The sequence below is a fragment of the Hermetia illucens genome, chromosome 6 (assembly GCF_905115235.1).
Source record: "Hermetia illucens chromosome 6, iHerIll2.2.curated.20191125, whole genome shotgun sequence".
Lineage (NCBI taxonomy): Eukaryota > Metazoa > Arthropoda > Insecta > Diptera > Stratiomyidae > Hermetia > Hermetia illucens.
In genome coordinates, this window is record NC_051854.1 from 99,293,570 (window position 1) to 99,313,358 (window position 19,789).

Sequence of the window (19,789 nt, forward strand, 5' to 3'; positions counted from 1 at the left end):
CTGTGCATTTATCGTTTCTCCTGGTGCCAAAAAAGAATAGTGGATAACTCCAGCTGTAGGCCGGCAAACAGTCATTACCTTCTTCGGATGGAGGCTCGGTTTCGGCATATGCTTCGGTGGCTCATCAGCATCTAGCAATTGCGCTAAACGGCGACGATTGTCGTATGATATCCGCTTTTCATCCAATGTCACTATTCTGTGCAAAAAGGGGTTGCTTCTTTTGCGGGAGAGTAAAGAACTAAAAATGTCTATTCGAAGCGTCATGTTTTGCTCCGTAAGGGCTTGCGGTACCCATTTGTCGAGCTTTTTCACCTTTCCAAGTTGCTGCAAGTGCTGGGAAACTGTCGAATAATACACACGTACGTCCAGTTTCTCTGCAATGTCTCTCACAGACTGACGTGTGTCGGATTCGCCTAGCACACCCAGCTCGTCGTTATCAATCGATGGTCCTGGATGTCCATGTGGATCACTTTGAAGGTTTACGTCGCCTGACCGGAATTTTTCGAACCATCGCCGTGTGGTTCATTCGCTTACCGTATCAGCTCCAAATGCGCTGTTAATGTTCCTGGTCGCCGCCGCTGCTTTATGACCGAGTTTGAACTCATACCGAAAAAGTATACGTTTTTGGCTCTTTTCTATCCTTTTTTTCCTTTTCATTCACTGTTATCCCAACGATGGTCAAAACTGAAATGACTCCTTGATCCCTTGGAACTGTGATGAATCTAGAGCTGGTGTTGGACACCTTTGCTCCCCTTTTCTCTGTGGACATTGTTGTCCATCTTTACTCGGGTTTGTTATCGTTCCTCTTTTTTGTTTTTGTTTTCCAATCGTTATAATACTTATGGTCTACTTATAGCGAATTAATTGCTTATAAATTAAAAGTCTATTCTTAATGCTTAGTTTCTTAGTTCTAATTAAAGGGTAAAGGGAATTCAACGTACCTGTGCATGCTTCGCGTTTCGACTTGATGCGTTTTTTCCAATTTAGTCTGCTGTCGAAAGCCAGTCCTAAATATTTCGCTGTTGGTTTCCAATCGATGGGCTGGTTTTCGATTTTGATTTTCCCCGGTTTCTGTTTTCTCTTTCTTGTCATGAAGATTGCCTGGGTCTTCTCCGGGTTTATTTTTATCTTCCACTTTTTGAAGTATTCCAACATTGTGTTGGTTGCCTTCTGAAGATTACTTGTGATGAAGCGTGCCTGTTTCGATGTGTGGAAGAGGCATGTGTCGTCCGCGAATAAGGAGATCCCTGTGAAGCGGTTGAATTGTCTTGGAATGTCCGCCGTGAATACTGTGTATAACAGCGATGAAAGCGGCGATCCTTGGGGTACTCCTGCCTCTATTATTTTTTCTGTTGATTGGTGCCCCTCCAGTGCCACCCTAAAACTTCGATCTGCAATAAAGGATTGGATTAGTCTTATCAGTGAATCAGATATTTTAAATTTCTTTAGTTTGGCTACGAGCCCTGCGTGTCAGACTTTAGCTTTCGATATATCGAACATTATTAGTCCGGTCGAATTCCGCTTGTTTAATCCACTGCGAATGTGCTGGACTACTCTGGCCAGTTGAAGCTCGCATGAATGCTCTCGTTGGAATCCGTATTGTTCCTCTGGGATGATGTTGAGCTCGTTGAGTTGATCCTGCAGTCTGCTCCGTATTATCCTTTCTGCAATTTTTCCAATTGTTGGGAGTAGGCTGATGGGTCTCCAGTTCTGTGGGAAGGTTGGGTTCTTTCCCGGTTTCGGCAGAACGATGTGAAGGACTTTTTCCATGCTTTTGGATATGTTCTGAGATGGAGTACTGCATTTATTACTGCGGTGATTGATTCGGCGATGTTATTCGGTGCGTTCTTGATGCACTCGTTTGTAAGCATATCCCATCCTGGGGCTATTTTGCTGCTTAGTCCATGGATGATGGTTTGGACTTCCACCTGATCTGTTTGCAGTTCCCAGTCTTCTCTTTGTGTTGAGTCATCTTGTGTCTCTGTTTCTGACTCGTACTCTTCTTCAGATTCATCGTCCGATGCGGTGTTCTCCCTGAACTGGAGTTCTAGTGAGTCCGCGAACGCTTCGGCCTTTCCCTCTTTATAGAATTCAACGTCATTGGGACCATGAATTGTAGGCATTTGCCTTCTCGAGCCTCTTTTAAAATATTTGCTGAGCCGCCAGAAGTTGTTGTTTCCCGGCTCTAAGTTTTGGAGGAAGTATTCCCACTGTTCGTTCCTGAATCGGTCAATATCATCTCTGATGACGTTAGTGAGCCGATTCGCTTCTCTTTTCAGATTGGGATCTCCTGTCATTCTTCCTCTTTTTCTGATGCGATTTCTCTCCCTTATTCTTTCTTTAATATTTCTTGGGAGCTGGTAGTATTGTTGGTCGTTTACTTCTGTCTCCGTTGAGCTCTCCTGCTTGGCTGAAGTTAGTTGGGCGGTTAGGTTTTGAATCTCTGTCTCTACCTGTTCCGATGTTTCTAGTTTTGAGGTTGTGGTGTATTGTCTTAGAATGTGGCGGTAGGTGTCGGAGTTGGTGCTTTTTATCATTTTCGGCGGATTTTCAATATATATGTTGTATATTGAAAATAGCACCGGTTTGCGGTCCGACGAGAGGTCGTCCAACACGTTGATTGTGATGTGGTTGTTGTAATTCTTTGTAAGAGCCACATCGATTATGGTGCCGGTCGTGCAGCGTCCATAATGTGTTGGTTCCTCTGGTGCGTGAATAGTTGCTCCGTTTCCGTTTAGGAAAGTGAGCAGTTCTCTCCCCGCTTTGGTGTTTCGGGTTGCTCCCCAGTCTCGATGACGCGCGTTCAGATCCCCGCCGAGAAAAGTCGGTTTGTCCTCGTTGAGTAGCAGTTGAAGGTCCACTGAAAAATTATCTGCTGATGGTGGACGGTAGGCTGATATAATTTTTACATCAGCTGGTCCTGTCCTGGCCTCGATGACTGTAGCTTCCATTCCAGTGATGAGTGGTGTTTCCAGGCGGTGATGCTCGATGCTTCTCTTAATGGGGACTGCGGTTCCTCCTCCACGGCCAGTAAGTCGGTCGTTTCTATATATTTCGTAGTTGGGTACTTTAAGTGGATCTGTTGGTTTGAGGAACGTTTCCTGGATGAGTAGTATATCTACTTCTGCCTCGTAAAGGAATTCTTTCAATTCTCCCATTTTTCCTTTTACGGAATTTGCGTTCCATGAGATAATTTTAAGCTTAATGTTTACCATGGTGGTTCTTAGTTGGGTTGCCTGGAGGGATCTGCGAGCTAAACAGGTTTTGAATCATTTTAGTCATCATTGACTCCATCATGTTTTGGATCTGTGCTTGCATGCTGCTCAGCACTTGATCCATTTGTACGGGCTTCGGGTTCGCTGAGGAAGAGGGAGTTTTCGGTGCTGTTGGAGTTTTTCCTGTCGGTTTATTGATTGGTTGTATTACCTGTGATACCTGTAGAGAAGAGTTAGATTTCGCCATCTGGGCGAAGGTTTTCTTAATATTTTTAGGATTTTTTGGACATCCGCCGTAGCTGGCTGGATGATCTCCTTTGCAGTTGGTGCAGGTTGCCTTCTGCTTCCTCTCGCATTTGGAAAAGTGATGCGATCCCTCGCATTTAACGCAACGTGCGTCGGTGAAACAGTTGTTCGCAGAGTGTCCAAACTGCTGTCAGTTATGGCACTGCGATTGGGAAGTCCTCGGTTTTTGGGACTCAATTTTCACGATCAGGTGGCAGATCGATTTGACATTGTATATGCCGGTTTCGTTTTTCGGCATTAACACTTTTAATAGTCTGGAGGGCCCGTTCTTCATTTTTATGAAGAAACACTCTATAGGATGGAAGCGCTGATCCTCAAGGTCTTCCTTCACATCTTCGGGCGCTATTCCCTCGAGCCCCCGGATTATAATGTTGATGTTCTTCTCTTCTGGGAGAAGATATGTGTGGAATTGAATTCCACTTTCTCTAAAAAATTTCGTGATCTTCCGGTGGTCGCTCGGCTGCTCTGGAGTTATTCTCACTCCCAGGTGTATCCTCCTCGCGTGAAGGATATTAATTTTCCTTTTTCTGAACTCTTTCTCAATGGCTGGCCATTTTGATGGCTGCCTTAAAATCACGGGTACCGTACCCTTTTCGGCTTCTTTAGCCTTAGGACTTTTCTGTCCTGAAGGCTTTGGTTTTTCCGGTGACTTCACTACGGTTTTTTTAATAATGGGCGGAAGAGTTGGCGCTGGTTTCGGTGGCGGCAGGGGTGGAAAGTCCACATCCTCCTCCTCCTCGGTGGCGTTTTGTCTGTGTTGTCGGTAGACATCTCCTCTTCCGATGAGGAGTTACTTTCAGAGTCCGACACTTGTGGACTCTCGATACGCAAACGCTTGCCGTTTTCTTTCTTCTCCCTGTTCTGCAGGTCTATTGACTCCTGCAAGCTTTTGATGAGGGCTGTCCGACCCTCGTTCTGCTTCCGCTGCTCCTCTATCTCAATTTTTGCAGCGGCTAGCTGCTTGTTAATTTGATCCAGACTGCGTTGCAGACTGGCGATTAGCCTTTCTTGGGTTTGGTCCGATAGTAATCGGACCTCTGGGGCTTTCTGGGCCCTCGTCTCCATAATGATTTCTGCTGAAAAAACTCTTCAAAAACAAAAACTATTTTCTACCCACAAAAACTTAACACTATCCACGCTTATCACTAAAGGGTACCTAAAAGATAACCACTCCTGTAAAAAGAAAATAAATTTCTAATTAGAAATTCTCAAAAACTTTTACCATTCTGCTGCTGTCCAAAGACGTCTGCTGCGTTCGGCTGAACTCTCAAGAATTGCATGACTCCTTGATTAAATGTAGGAGTATTTATACTTCACTATCGTCAACTCGTGGTGGTTTTATACAGAAAAATTGGAACTAACTTCACTTGATTGCCAAATCGGCCATTTCATATACAACAACCTAATATCATAAAAACAATCCAAAACTGCTGATCAGTGTTCTTTTAATTTTCAATTTGATACGAAAAATTGTGTGGGTTGCATTCTTGACAGATTCAAATAACTAAATAACTTTTTTTTTAATTTTCCAAAGTATTTTGTGGGCAACTATCTAATTTAATATTTTTGTTTTTCAGTTGCGAAAACAAAATTGGAAGACGATCAAATTAAAATATTTGATGAACTGCCCAGCTCTGCGGTCGAATTACAAGTTAAGGATAAGGTAGGTGACCACCTTAAAAATTTAACGACCTAAACTATTTCATTGCATGATAATTAATTCATTTATTCGATTCTTTTCGAAACAGTTTTTGCGTAAGCTGAATCGTCAAGAACGCGTCGTTGAAGAAGTGAAATTGGTTCTGAAGCCACACTACAACAGAAAACGCATTACAAAGGAAGATTACAAGGAAATTCTGCGGCGTTCTGTTCCTAAGGTAATATATCCTTTTATATTTTTTATATAAATTTCATTGCCATATATTTGACCCAAAACTAATACGCGGCGATTTTTCCATTCCCGGAATAGATTTGTCACAGTCGTTCGGGTGAAATAAACCCAGCCAAGATTAAAAATCTGATAGAGGCATATGTTAAGAAATTCCGTCAGCGTAATAAATTGAACATTATAGGAACGGGCCAAGTGAGTAGTGCAGTGAAATGTGCTGCCTACTTGAAAAAGTTGTGATGAAATTGTGACAACGTACGTTAGTCATTTACAAAGGAGTGAACTTAAGATACTAATTAAAATGGAAGAGACAACAGTCTCATAAAGATATTTATTTAATGTATCTTTATATGCAACAGTTTGAGTGAATAGCATCGCGGAATGGTATTAAAGGCAGATAATCAATGCCAGAGTGGATGTCCTGCTTTCAAGTAGTAAATTAAAGGAAAATAAACATTCAATACTTTGCTGCGTATATGAAAGTATCCCGCATTCGTGTCTTTAGCACATTGAATTAGAACAGATGGAGTCCACCCTGGTGATGATTATCGCGTTTAGTTTCTCTATTTTCACCCAATCAGATACCAGTTTCGTTAGACAAACTCTACTGATATCAAATATAGTGATTTCAGTATTTTTTCTGTAAATATTATCCGGAATCAACTATATAAGGATAGTGTTAATTCTGCAGTTGCTGCTCTATATTTATCTCCTAAGGAATCTATGTATTTAGTGTATACAGGAAAAACAGAAAAAAGTGAAACCACTAGAATGTTTGCCTCGTTGTTTAGCAAGAAGAGAGCAAAGTAGATTGAAAACAGATGAACACAACCTGGAAAATACGCATTCTTCGCCAAACATCAAGGAAAACACAGTTTTTAATTTGAATCGATGAATAATATAACAGTACTATATACAAATAGGAGCAAAAGCAAATATCATTATTATTTCATAGTCCATAGATTTTAGAAGTTTAGCGGAGATGCACAGACAGCACTTCGCTTAAACACTCAACAAATCAATCTTAATATTCCTTTCGTTTGAATGATACAATTGTGAAACGAGAAAAGAAACTTCGATTCTAAGATAATGTAATATTAGTTTGATATACTTTCGTAATTTATGGATTTTCCTTTGGTTTAAATTGTACATTTTATCATCTTTGAAATTCACTTTCCACGTTTTTCTTTCTCTTTAATTGTATGCAATTACGAGTGGGTGGGTAAGCAGCATTGTCATATTATTTTCTTTTTGTTTTTGCAATCATTTTATTTAAATTCACTCTGCAGTTTTTGCCTCTTTGGTTTTTTCAATTTATGCGTTACTATTATATAAAATATAAATTCTAAGCAGTTAACTTTATATATACCCAATTTTAGTATAATGCAATATTTCTCTCATGTAGTTTTTAATTGTAATTGTTTACTGACTTATGAATTTAGTAAATAAAAACACTAAACATGGATAATGAAAGATTTCAGCAAATAAAATGATCAATGTGTAAATTTTTAAAGAATAATTTTGGATTTTTCAATAATATTCGATCATCTTAGTTTAATATGAAACAATGTACAGTTATCGATCTTCGAGAATGTCCCCTCATAGATGATCTACACTCCCGTGTCTGTTTTGTAATAGAAACTTGAAAGCTATGAGGGGACATTGTCTGGCAATCGATACTTCCGCTCCAATATTTTCATTGCTTTATAACTCGCTGCCTGCCTGGTATTAGTTTAAGCTACTGATGAAGATAGAGCCAGTTCGCGTTTAGAGATATCTGTGGACACATCGATTTCAAGATGTTTGGATTCAATCCAAAGAGTAATCAAAGTGTCTGATAAATGCAATTTTGGCATTTTTAAAAGTGACTCCGCTTTTAGCTATAGATGTACGCAAAAAAAAAATCAGCCGACAGATGTTTTCCAATCTAAATGTAAAATTGCAACTGCCGCGAAATAATTAAATTGTTGCGCACAAATCACCTTTTCTCAGACCAGTTGTTAATCTCAAGAAAAAACGACCAGTTTTACCAGCTAAACGGCTTTGTTCAAAGTTTTTCGCTCCCAACATGGAGCGGAAAATCTATAAAGCAGACAATGAAAGTCGCTTTCTTCGCTAGTGTGATATTCCTTTGACAAATACCTATATTTCGGGGGCAGACAAAAGTTGGGTATTCTTAAGGGGGTCATCCCGTGTGTCGGATCCGCGGAATCGAATTTTTATTTTTGCCATCAATTGTATCTAGATATCATCATCATCAACGGCGCAACAACCGGTATCCGGTCTACGCCTGCCTTAATAAGGAACTCCAGACATCCCGGTTTTGCGCCGAGGTCCACCAATTCGATATCCCTAAAAGCTGTCTGGCGTCCTGACTTACGCCATCGCTCCATCTTAGGCAAGGTCTGCCTCGTCTTCTTTTTCTACCATAGATATTGCCCTTATAGACTTTCCGGGTGGGATCATCCTATTGAGCCGGATTTTATCTACAACCGGACGGTCATGGTATCGCGCATAGATTTCGTCATTGTGTCAGGCTACGGAATCGTCCATCCTCATGTAGGGGGCCAAAAATTCTTCAGGGGATTCTTCTCTCGAACGCGTCCAAGAGTTCGCAATTTTTCTTGCTAAGAACCCAAGTTTCCGAGGAATACATGAAGACTGGCAAGATCGTAGTCTTGTACAGTAAGTTCCTATGGTGAAACGTTTCGAGCGGAACAGTTTTTGTAAACTGAAATAGGCTCTGTTGGCTGACAACAACCGTGCGCGGATTTCATCATCGTAGCTGTTATCGGTTGTGATTTTCGACCCTATATAGGAGAAATTGTCACCGGTCTCAAAGTTGTATTCTCCTATTCCTTATTCTTCTTCGTGTTTGACCAGTGCGGTTTGATGTTGTTGGTTGATTCGTCTTCGGTGCTGACGTTACCACCATATATTTTGTCTTGCCTTCATTGATGTGCAGCCCAAGATCTCGCGTCGATTACCGCCTGCTCGATTTGAATGAAGGCAGTTTGTACGTCTCGGGTGGTTCTTCCCATGATGTCGATATCGTCAGCATAGGCCAGTAGTTGGGTGGACTTGAAGAGTATCGTACCTCTTGCATTTACCTCAGCATCACGGATCACTTTCTCGAGGGCCAGGTTAAGGAGGACGCATGATAGCGCATCCCCTTGCCGTAGACCGTTGTTGATGTCGAATGGTCTTGAGAGTGATCCTGCTGCTTTTATCTGGCCTCGCATATTGGTCAGGGTCAGCCTAGTCAGTCTTATTAATTTCGTCGGGATACCGAATTCTCTCATGGCCGTGTACATTTTTACCCTGGCTATGCTATCATAGGGGGCTTTAAAGTCGATGAACAGATGGTGCAACTGTTGTCCATATTCCAACAGTTTTTCCATCGGTTGCCGCAGAGAGAAAATCTGATCTGTTGTTGATTTGCCTGGAGTGAAGCCTCTTTGGTATGGGCCAATGATGTTCTGGGCGTATGGGGCTATCCGGCCTAGCAAGATAGCGGAGAATATCTTATAGATGGTACTCAGCAACGTGATACCTCTATAATTGCTGCACTGTGTGATATCTCCCTTTTTATGTATGAGACAGATAATGGCTCTTTGCTAATCGTCAGGCATTGATTCGCTGTGCCATACCTTGAGCACAAGTTGATGAACCACTTGGTGTAACTGGTCGCCTCCATATTTAACCAATTCGGCTGTAATTCCATAGGCTCCTGACGACTTATGATTTTTTAGCCGATGAATTGCACAGACTGTTTCTCCTAAACTTGGTGGTGGCAGTATTTGTCCGTCGTCTTCAGTTTGCGGGACCTCCAACTCGCCGATGTTCTGGTTGTTCAGTAGCTCATCAAAGTACTCTAATATGCCCATTCTGTCGGAAATCAGATTTCCCTCTTTGTCTCGGCAGGATGAGCATCGAGGTGTATAAGGCTTCATCCTGCTGACTTGTTGGTAAAACTTGCGCGTCTGGTGCGGTTGCTCCCTGTACTTTTCGCTTCGTTTTCTTCGCTAGTGTGATATTCCTTTGACAAATACCTATATTTCGGGGGCAGACCAAATTTGGGTATTCTTAAGAGGGTCATCCCGTGTGTCGAATCCGCGGAATCTAATTTTTTTTTGCCATCAATTGTATCTAGATATAGTGTAGAATATATGGGCAAAGTGATTTTTTGATATTGGGAGTCGTTCGCAAATTATAATGTAAAACACGTAATAAGTCACGCACCAGATTTATGTCGATCGCCGTAATAAAACTCGTATTTATCGGTCCGAATGATTTCGCTAAAAGGACAAGAATTGAAGCCAAGGCTGTCCATATGTTTTTTCAAGAAACTCCAGCTTAATGGCCAGTTAAGGTTTTATGGCTAAAAATCGCATTCTACTTTTTAAATGCGTTTTTCTCGAAACTGCATGTTGAAAATCGGCTGCCACCATAGCCCAAAATCTATCAAACGAAATTCTTTGAAATTTTCACGACTTATTCAGAACATATTTCTACGGTCCGCAAACTAGGATAATTGTGATTCATTCAGTAGTTTTTTTTTACTCATTGAAGAAGCCGTAAAAAAACACCAAAATTCTTTAAAAAAAAAGTTTAACACGGCACCAAAAATTTTGCTTATGATATTTTTTAATAATCCTAGTTTGCGGACTGTAGTTAAGTCTGTACCTTAAAATGGCGTTTACCTTTTTTCTTTAAGATGATCGCAGCATCTTATAGCGTGGCAGCAGAAAAAAACACTTTTTTTGGAGATGGGTGTATAAACTGCTCTATATTTCAATAACGAACTATGCGATCAGACTAGTCGCTCAAGATATTAATAAATCTATGATGGAAAATTCGTATTTGTATCTTTATCCAGTTCTTCACAAAAAAATTCTAAAAAAAACCAAAAAAAACGGCCTTCACATGGGATGTCCCCCTTAAGAAAGAAATAATTACCATATGTATTCATATTGTGAAGAAATTTCCTCGAATACGCGTTAAGCATGTTCTAGCTCTCTACATCAAGGGAAAGTTGACTTACGAGAGCAATTCAATAGATTTGTCGACAAAGCTAAGTCAGTTTTGCATTTTTTTTTTCACATCTCGCTTTAGAGTGGCGCCTTCCACTGAAACGTAATCCATTTATTTTAGCTTATAGCTGGTTCCTTATTGACCAAGCTTAATAGATGAATGCATTTATAAGCCTTGGAAAGAAAATATCAAAACTACTTATGCCTATTTGTGATGAGTCTTCATCCAATAAGTGAAGACTTTTGCTTCAAAGAAGGAGAATAATCGCCTCGCAACATCCGATGAACGTGAATAATGAACAATAAATCATGGAATATTGCAACGGTTTGAGAAGTGTATGCGATCCAATGTGAAGATCTATTTATCCAACAGTGATATATAATTATCTGACTTTTCTATAGGCAATATATCAATACCCCACTATAAAAAGCAACAGAAAAAAATATAACAATGAGTATTCCAGAAATTGGCAGTGAGTTAGCAGCAGCATCCAATGTTCTCCCATAGATATTGCCCCTATAGGCTTTCCGGCTATCCCATACGGATTAGTTGACCAGCCCACCGCAACTATTTCATCGTTACAGAGGCTACGAAATCATCCATCCTTATGTAGGGAGCCAAAAATTCTTCGAAGGATTCTTCTCTTAAGGGCGGCCAAAAGTTTGCAATTTTTCTTGCAAATAACCCAGGTCTCCGAGGAATACATAACGAGACCTAGGTTCTCCGAGGAATACATAAGGACTGGCAAGATAATTCTTGTATAGTAAGAGCTTTGACTTGGTGAGACGTTTCGAGCGAAATAGTTTTTGTAAGCTGAAATAGGTTCTGTTAGCTGCTAACAACCATGCGCAGATTTCATTGTCCTAGCCGTTATCGGTTGTGATTTTCGACCATAGAAGAAGTTATCAACGGTCTCGAAGTTGCAGTCTCCATCTTTATTATTCTCGTTTGACCGTTGCGATTTGATGTTGGATCTTTCATTTTTGGCGTTGAGGTTGCCACAATATATTTCCTGTTGCCTCGGGTCGTCCTTCCAATGGTGTCGATATCGTCAGCGTTGGCCAGTAGTTAAGTGAACTTAAAGAGGATGGTGCCTCTTGTATTAACCTTTTCGAGGGCCAGGTTAAAATAAGACGCATGATAGGGCATCCTCTTGTTTTAGATCGTTCTTGGTGTTGAATGGTCTCGAGAGTGATCCTGTTGCTTTTACCCGGCCTCGGACATTGGTCCGAGTTAGCCTTAATCAGTGTTATCAACTTCGTTGGGATACCGAAATACCTCATGGCCGTGATAGTTTTATCCTGACTGTGCTATCATAAGCGTAAAGTCGATGATAAAATGGTGCAACTGATATCCCCTGACATCCACACAACGGCTTTTCCACCGCTTCCCGCAAAAAGAAAATCTGATCTGTTGCTGATTTGCCTGGAGTGAAGCCTCTTTTGTATAATGTTCTGGGCATATTTGTCTATCCGACTAGGAAGATAGCAGAGAGTATCTTATAGATAGTACTTAGCAACGTTGTTGTTGAGGAGTTCATCAAAATATTCAACCGATCGCTCCAATATGCCCATTCTGTCGGAAATCAGATTTCGCTCTTTATGTCGGCAAGATGAGCATCTAGGTGTATAAGGCTGCATCCTGCTGACTTGTTGGTAAAAGTTCCGTGCTTAGTGCGGTTGCTCCCTGTACTATTCGAGTTGGCAGACCTGTTGGTTCTCGCAGGCTTCCTTTTTCCGTTTGTGAAGTTGCTTCCCCCTCGACAGTATTCGTGATAAGACATTACTCGGTATGCCGCATTCTTCCGTTCCGTTGATAGTTTAGGCGCATCCTCGAACCTGCCGTTTTCAATTTTTCTACGAGTGGGGCCAAGTATGTTTGTGGCTGTATCAATGACATCATTCTTCAAGTGATTGTGAAGATCATTTTTCGATGCTTCATCTCCAGGACCTCTGTTGACTGCGGGTAAACACATTTTACATTATCAATCAACAGAATCAATAATATTCTGTTACTTTGAAAACAATAAATCAATATCGCATTTCCAAAAAAAACGATTTTCTTTGAACCCAAAAATTCATTGTACTGCCACATACTCGGAAAGAAGGGCAAAAGTTAAATACATCTCCATTTCATTTCTCATAATTCTGCTTGAGTTTGGCGGGTAGTCTGTGCGAGAACTCATCGCGCGACAAGTAAACTCCAGCTACCCACGGTAGACTTTACCATTCCGTTGGTCCTTATTCGTTTGAATCATAATGAATAACATCTGATTCCAAAAATGAATCATTATGAATCAACCCTACTAAAAGGCTATTCGATAGGTTTGATTCTGGTCTTTATACGGGAGACAACTGCTAATTGCTTCAATGGAAGTTCATCGATTGAAATCTCATTTAGTCGATTTAAATTGATTCGAGCTTCATCTGCTTTTGAGTCAGCCAATCAGTGCGGGTTCCTGGGACAACGCATGGTGATGGAGAAACCTCATTTAAAACATCTAAGGGTGACGCAAAAGTTTCGGAACTTTTTTCTTTATAAAATTTAGATAAAAAGAGGAAAGACAGTTTTTATAATTTTATTATAAAGGATACGATTACGTTATATAATATACAAATATCAAGAAGTGTGATTTCCTCCATCTTTTGGTGCAGCTCAAAATGCGCATATTCAAATTTTCAGATCCACCGCTTAAATTGCAGCGAACTCATCCTGTATCCGATCAGTCAACTGTTGCTTATTTTGGGCCTGGCTCCGTAAACATTCTCCTTAAATCTGGATTCAAGTAAGGAGAGTTACTAGGAAAATCCATGCATACATTCGCCTCAATAGTATTTTCCATTAACAGATGCTTTTTTCTCGACAAAGTGTAGTCGGCTCTTACTGCGACTGTTCACTCCGCCAGCTATCATGATTTTGGCATGGAATATCGGGTAGTGTATTGTGAGAATAGTCGCGAGATGGCTCATTCTCACTGTTGAATGCCAGATACATTTGTGTTCACATCTCGCCTGTAAACAGGGTGTTCGCACTACGCATTGTTTGAATCTTTCTTTTCATTTTTGCGAAAAGTACCATTGGTCCACCACTTCTCTGCTTAACCTCTAGATTTCCTTCAGAGAAAATCCCTTTAATCACGATGTTCTGGTATTTTAGAGATGTGACCAATCTATTCTTTGAATTTCTACTCGCTTTTGGATTCGGGTATTTACCATTGCTGTCGTCCAAAAATTTCACTTCGATTTATTCAACATTTATAAGATTAATCCTATTTAGTAGAACATTGGTAAAGATCGCCGTGCTCACCTGAATGTGCTGGAACAATTTCAATTAAAGAAATGTCCGTTTTGGGTCCTCGTTTATTTCTCTTGAAGACAGTATCTGAGGTTTATAAAAAAGTACCGAAGTAGTGGCACATCTGTATATTTTGTTAGAGATTGAGAGATGCTTAAAAATTAACTAGAGTTTAGCAATTATAAGAAAAATTACGGTGGTACAAGATTTTCTAAAGTGTGGCATATGTTTGCGGGATGTCCTGCCATGCAGAACACACTTTTGCCCACATCTCTTCCTGACTTCGCGTTTCTCTAGCAACCAACATCTTTAAGATTCCCCGTAGTTGTTCTGTGAAGTTTTGGTCTGGAGATTGTGGAGTAATTTTATTAATTTTAAACAACGCTTTTGTTCATCTGACAGTATGGCTGGAATCATTGTATTACTGGACGACACGAGTTCCGCCCTCAAAATATGAATAAACGATGGTGTAGCGTTCTCTTCAGCGATTCTTTGAAGTGCTCCATAGTTTATATTAGGTTGGGGAAAAAGAAATGTCGTATTTTGTCAATAGATGGCGACAAATAGACATATCTTGTGTTGTACTTATCGCATCGGGTCGTACTATACGGCGATTTGAAGACTACAATCTGTGCTACAAGCGTCTCAAGTTATAGCGCATCAAAGGTGGAGTCCACCAAGCAAGAAATTCGTCAATTTTTTTCGTTTTTACTACCTGAGAGGTAAAAATGCAACAAAGGCGATCGAAAAAAATTGTGAAGTTTATCACAACATAGCGTTGGTTCGATCGATTTCGTTCTGGTGTAGTGGATGTCGAAGATACACCCCGTACTAGTAGCTCAATCGACATAGAAACCGACAAAATCGTCGAAATCATCCAAATAGACTGGCATGTGTGCATTCGCTCGTTTAGCCAGGAACTGGCTATAGACCATAAAACCGTTTGTAACCATTTGCAGAAGATTGGATTCCAAAAAAGCTGGATGTTTGGGAGTCACACGAGTTAACACAAAAAAATCTCTTTGACCGAATCAACACCTGCGATACACTGCTGAAACGGAAGGAATTCGACCCATTTTTGAAGCGGATGGTGACTGGTGATGAAAAGTGGATCACGTATGTCAACCTCAAGCGGAAAAGGTCGTGGTCGAAGCGCGGCGAGCCGGCCCAAACCATCGCCAAGCCCGGATTGACAGCCAGGAAGGTTTTGCTGTGTGTTTGGGGGAATTGGAAGGGAATCATCCACTATGAGCTGCTCAACTAGGTCAGACCCTCAATTCGGTTCTCTGCTGTAAGCAACTCGACCATTTGAAACAGGCGATTGATCATAAGCGAGCAGAATTACTCGATAGAGATGGTGTTGTGTTCCACCAGGACAACCCTCGTCCTCACATCTTTGATGACCCGCCAGAAGCTACGGGAGCTCGGATGGGATGTCCTATCGCACCCACCGTATAGTCTGGACCTGGCACCAAGTGACTACCATCTCTTCCGGTCCATGCAAAACGCTGTTGGTGCTACTAAGTTGACCTCAAAAGAGCCTTGTGAAAACTAGCTGTCTGAGTTTTTTTCAAATAAGGACGGGGGGTTTTATAAGAGGGGGATAATGAAGTTGCCTTCTGAATGGCAACACGTTTACGAACAAAATGGTGCATATTTGACTTAAATCGAATAATTCTAATTATGTTAAATACAGCGTCAAATTTCGGTCACAAATACATTTCTTTTTCTCCAACCCAATATATACCCACATCATAATCGAACCGCCGAATTCAAAGGTTGGTTTTACTTGTGATGGTTGAAATTTCCATACCCACCCGTGACACCCTAACTTATATGATTTTGCATTCGTCGAGCCACAACACCTTTTCCCGATTTTTGACAGTCTATTGTGAATACGTCCCTGCAAATTCTACACGTGTGTCGCCAATTCTTCAACAACTTCATACAGAAATTTTGGTGGATTTATTTTTTTTTATCGATATTTTTGCGGATTTTACTTATTAAACCATTGACATGTTTCTCAATGATGTGTAAAACGAAACTTTATTAAATTCGGCTTACTGTCTGTCTGTCTGTCACACCTATTATCTCAGAAACAGTTACTCCTCTTGGTGCGAAGAAAGGCGGGGACTGAAAGTCCCCTTGCAGAGATGGGCTCCCTACATGCAAAAGGGGAGTGTACATTTTTTCACCGAATATGGTCATGTGGGATATTAGGTGAAAGGTTTCGATGAGAACTTCCCAAAGCTAACATCATCTTTGACATTTGATCCAAAACGGGAGAGTGCGGTGACTGGAAAATTATCATTTCTTTCACGAATTTATTCTCAGAAACTATTTAACCCGGAAATATGAAAAAAAAATTACGAGGCTAATACTATATGGTGTCTAGGTGTTAAAAAACCTCCATATCGATACTGCTTAAATGAAATTAAAAATAGTATAAGTCTTACCATATTCATTATAAGTAAATTTTTTAGAAATTGACTGGGAACACTCTTAAGTTTATTCTAGAATCATGGAGCTTTGCAGTATTATAGGCGTACTATAGAGCATGATATTACTTTGGTGGAAATCGCACTATTCTTAACAGTTATAATAAATAAAGTTTGTCACTTTTGTACAAATTTATTGCATTTTAAGACACTGAAGTCAGTATCAAGCTACAGTGAGTAGTCTGGCAAACTAAATGCATAAACAGAAGATCGGTTTTGAAAGCAACTGTATTTTCATTCGTGGATGATATTATGATAATAAGGGTCACTTCCAAGTAAGCTAACACGCGTGTTTTGTAGTTTCATTTACTATAATCCAATTACACTCCCGTATCGAATTCGTATTCGAATACCATAGAATTACAATTGATCGCGGAAGGATTTTGTTTGGAGTTGAAATGAAATTAATGAAAATCGTAATTAACTGAAAAAATCTGATTTAAAATGAACTATAATTCAATAAGGTTGGACCTATCTGAGAAACCACCAGTTCTCAGATAGGTTCGAATGATTAAGGTTAATTTTCATTGAGATTTAAGTTTGTATTATGTCTATCCTCGATCAAAATCATATATTATGAATGACTTTATATGCACAATATGTTTCGTCCATTCCTGTTTAAATATTTCTGTACAATAGTTGATGATTTATATACAGTATGATGCAAAAATGAGTCAATGATGTTTAAAAGTATTAAGACTCTCTCATTATAGTGAATGTGTTGAAGTTAGCAGGAAGATTTATTTATTGTATATTCTATAATGTGGGAGTATCCGATTCGGTTGGAAATGAAGCCTTTCTTTCTTTTTTTTCTCTCAAAAGAGAACACTAGGGTCGCATTGATTCCATTCTGGACCAAATTCTTATAACATTATTTTCCCCTATCATTATTGCAATGGGAAAATAAATTGTGTAGTCATTACCCAGAAATTTAAAGAGTGACTGACGGTTACGTTCAGGGCAGAGGCAACTGTACAGTCCTTATTTGAAAACATATTAAGTTATACAACATTATTTAGTTATGAGAGCCGTTAGCATCGCAATAAAAATTGAAGTTATTTCTGATGCCAAGGGGTTATATCAAGCCCAAACAATACAAAATTATTGCCAATTCGGAAAAATCTTATATATAAAAATCAATTGCTGTTCGTTAGTCTCGCTAAAATTCGAGAACGGCTGAACGGATTTATCTTATCTTGGTTTTGAAATGTCCGTGGAGGTCTAGGGAAGGTTTAAAGGTGAGAAAAATTCGAATAATTGCCGATAAAACCCTAAAAACAGCACTTTTCTTCTTCCCATATAAACGTTTTTTTCTAAATAAAATTTAAGAGTCAATTTGAACTTTATTGATATTCAATAAAGTTCAATCACTCACTGTGTTAATCGGACCTCATATTACAGCTATGAAACGGACAAATTTTTTAACGCAACTAGAAATATTTGACAACCAAGTGACAATCTTTTATTTCTAAAAAGCCAAAAGACTTATCAAATGTTTCACAGCTCAGAACATGTAAATGTAAAATAGAATTTAAATTTAGAATTTAGAGTTTAAACCTTCTCTGAATTTCCATAAATATTTCAAGACCACCTAGACGTAGACTAGATATTAAGTTTTGTTACAAATTAAATTTCTGAACGCAACGATAATATTTGACGTCAGATTTGACAACCAACTAATATGTCAATCCATCCTGTTGCACACGAACACGGAAAGAAGTATTACGATATTGCGTTACGATATCTATGAGTGCGCGAGAACTTTCTTTACTTTGGCGATCCTTTGGGATAGTGACATTCCAGAAAATGTGCTCTTTTTTTTGATATTTTGCGATTGTAACACTTTACTGTTAAGTGAGCGAAACATTTTCTCACATTAATTATTTACCATTTACGATGCCGAGGAGAAGACGACCTGACTTAGGTCGTCGCAGTCAATCAAATGTGCGAAGAGCTACATTACGTGCTAACCGCACTGATTGCTATGTCAGAATTGCTTTATTTAGTGAGTGATAATGAAGTAGATAGGCTTAGAATGCAACGAGTTCATGCACATCAAACACAACAACAGCAATCGCGACATAATGAAATTGATTGAATCCGCAGACGGAATGCTTCACAATATGCTTTTTTATTAAATACAGATTCGTTTTGTTTGTTTTAAAATTATTTTATACAAACGTTTAGGTCTTTCATTTATCGAATAAGGCAGTACGAAGTCTGTAGGGTCAGCTAGTCTGTAATATATTTAAATTATAAATAATTTAAATCTGACTAAACTATTCCAAATTCCCGCTACCATGAGGGGAAATCAAAAAAGACTACGCCAACGGACGTATGGAAGGTATTTTTACGTGGCTAGTCGTTTCTGGGGGACTGAAAAATACTAAAGAAGCTACTACTGAAGGACGTTAGATTGAAATCTTTTGTGAAGAAGAAAAAGCTAAAAGTTTCTCTGAAAAATCTCAAAAAAAAAGAGGTATTTTCTGAAAATCTCATAACTGAAGTGGAAGTATCGTCGCGAAGTCATATTTTAAAGTGATAATGACCCTAAGCATACGGCAAAAATCATAAAGGAATGAATTAGTAACCACAAATTTGAGGTTACAAAGTGGCTAGCATACAGTCGGGATTTAAATCCGGTTGAAAAATGTTGGGATCATCTTAGGTACCAGTTCACCATCTAAGCTACACATCCTTATGAAATCAAGCAACTCTGGGAAAGAATATAAGAGGAATGACAAAATATTTCGACAGAGTATAGTTGCAAATTATACATTTCAATAATAAACTGCATAAAGCTGTTAAAACATTGATCAAAATACTAAGTTTCATAGAATTTTCTTCTGGCGTAGAAATGAGTCAATGATATTTGTTGTTTAAATGTATATATTTGCTCATTAGTTTATAAAATTATTGCTTTTAATTTCGTTTTTAAGGTTTTGTGTAAAACAAGACCTTATTAAAATCGATTCAATGTCTGTCTGTCTGCCTGTCTGTCACACGCATTTTTCTCCAAAACGGCTAAACCGATCCAAACGAAATTTGGTGGACAGATGGGAACTATGAAATCCCACGCATACAGCGAGTGGCATAAATTTTGGGTGGAGTTTGAAGGGGGGCTCCCCATACATGCAAAAGGGGGATTCAAAAAAATTTTTCACCGGATATAGTTGTGTAGGGTATCAAATGAAAGGTCTCGATTTGTACTTTAGGAAACTGACATTAGTTTTGGCATAAATTGCAAAGTGCGTGAGTAAGGAGTCAAAATGTACGCATTTGAAGTGAGACAGGACTCATTTTCGGAAACTACCCAACCTAAAAATCCGAAAAAAAATCAGGATGATGCGCCTAGATGAAATCTAGGCCTCAAAATATGTCCCATTCCGATATCTGCTCAAATAAACTTACTAATAGTATATTACTACTTTTTAGAAATTTACTGAAAAACCCCCCTTAAATTCATCCTAGGACTTCTGAATTTTGTACCAGCATAGGGAACAATATTTCGTATGCTAAATTTCATGGAAATCAGGCAATTAACGCCAAAGTTA

At 39.4% G+C, this 19,789-nt stretch overlaps 1 protein-coding gene across 2 annotated transcripts in view; it reads left to right on the top strand.

The window, feature by feature from the left end:
• Nucleotides 1–6,928, top strand: part of LOC119659052 (serine/arginine repetitive matrix protein 2) — a 44,397-nt gene extending 37,469 nt beyond the window's left edge. For both annotated transcript variants that reach the window (XM_038066959.1, XM_038066960.1), the window contains exons 4-6: nucleotides 5,099–5,184; nucleotides 5,270–5,398; nucleotides 5,491–6,928. In XM_038066959.1, the coding sequence (XP_037922887.1) occupies nucleotides 5,099–5,184; nucleotides 5,270–5,398; nucleotides 5,491–5,649 (374 nt within the window). In that variant the 3' untranslated portion in view covers nucleotides 5,650–6,928. The remainder of the gene's footprint in view (nucleotides 1–5,098; nucleotides 5,185–5,269; nucleotides 5,399–5,490) is intronic.
• The last annotated feature ends 12,861 nt before the right edge of the window (nucleotides 6,929–19,789 follow it).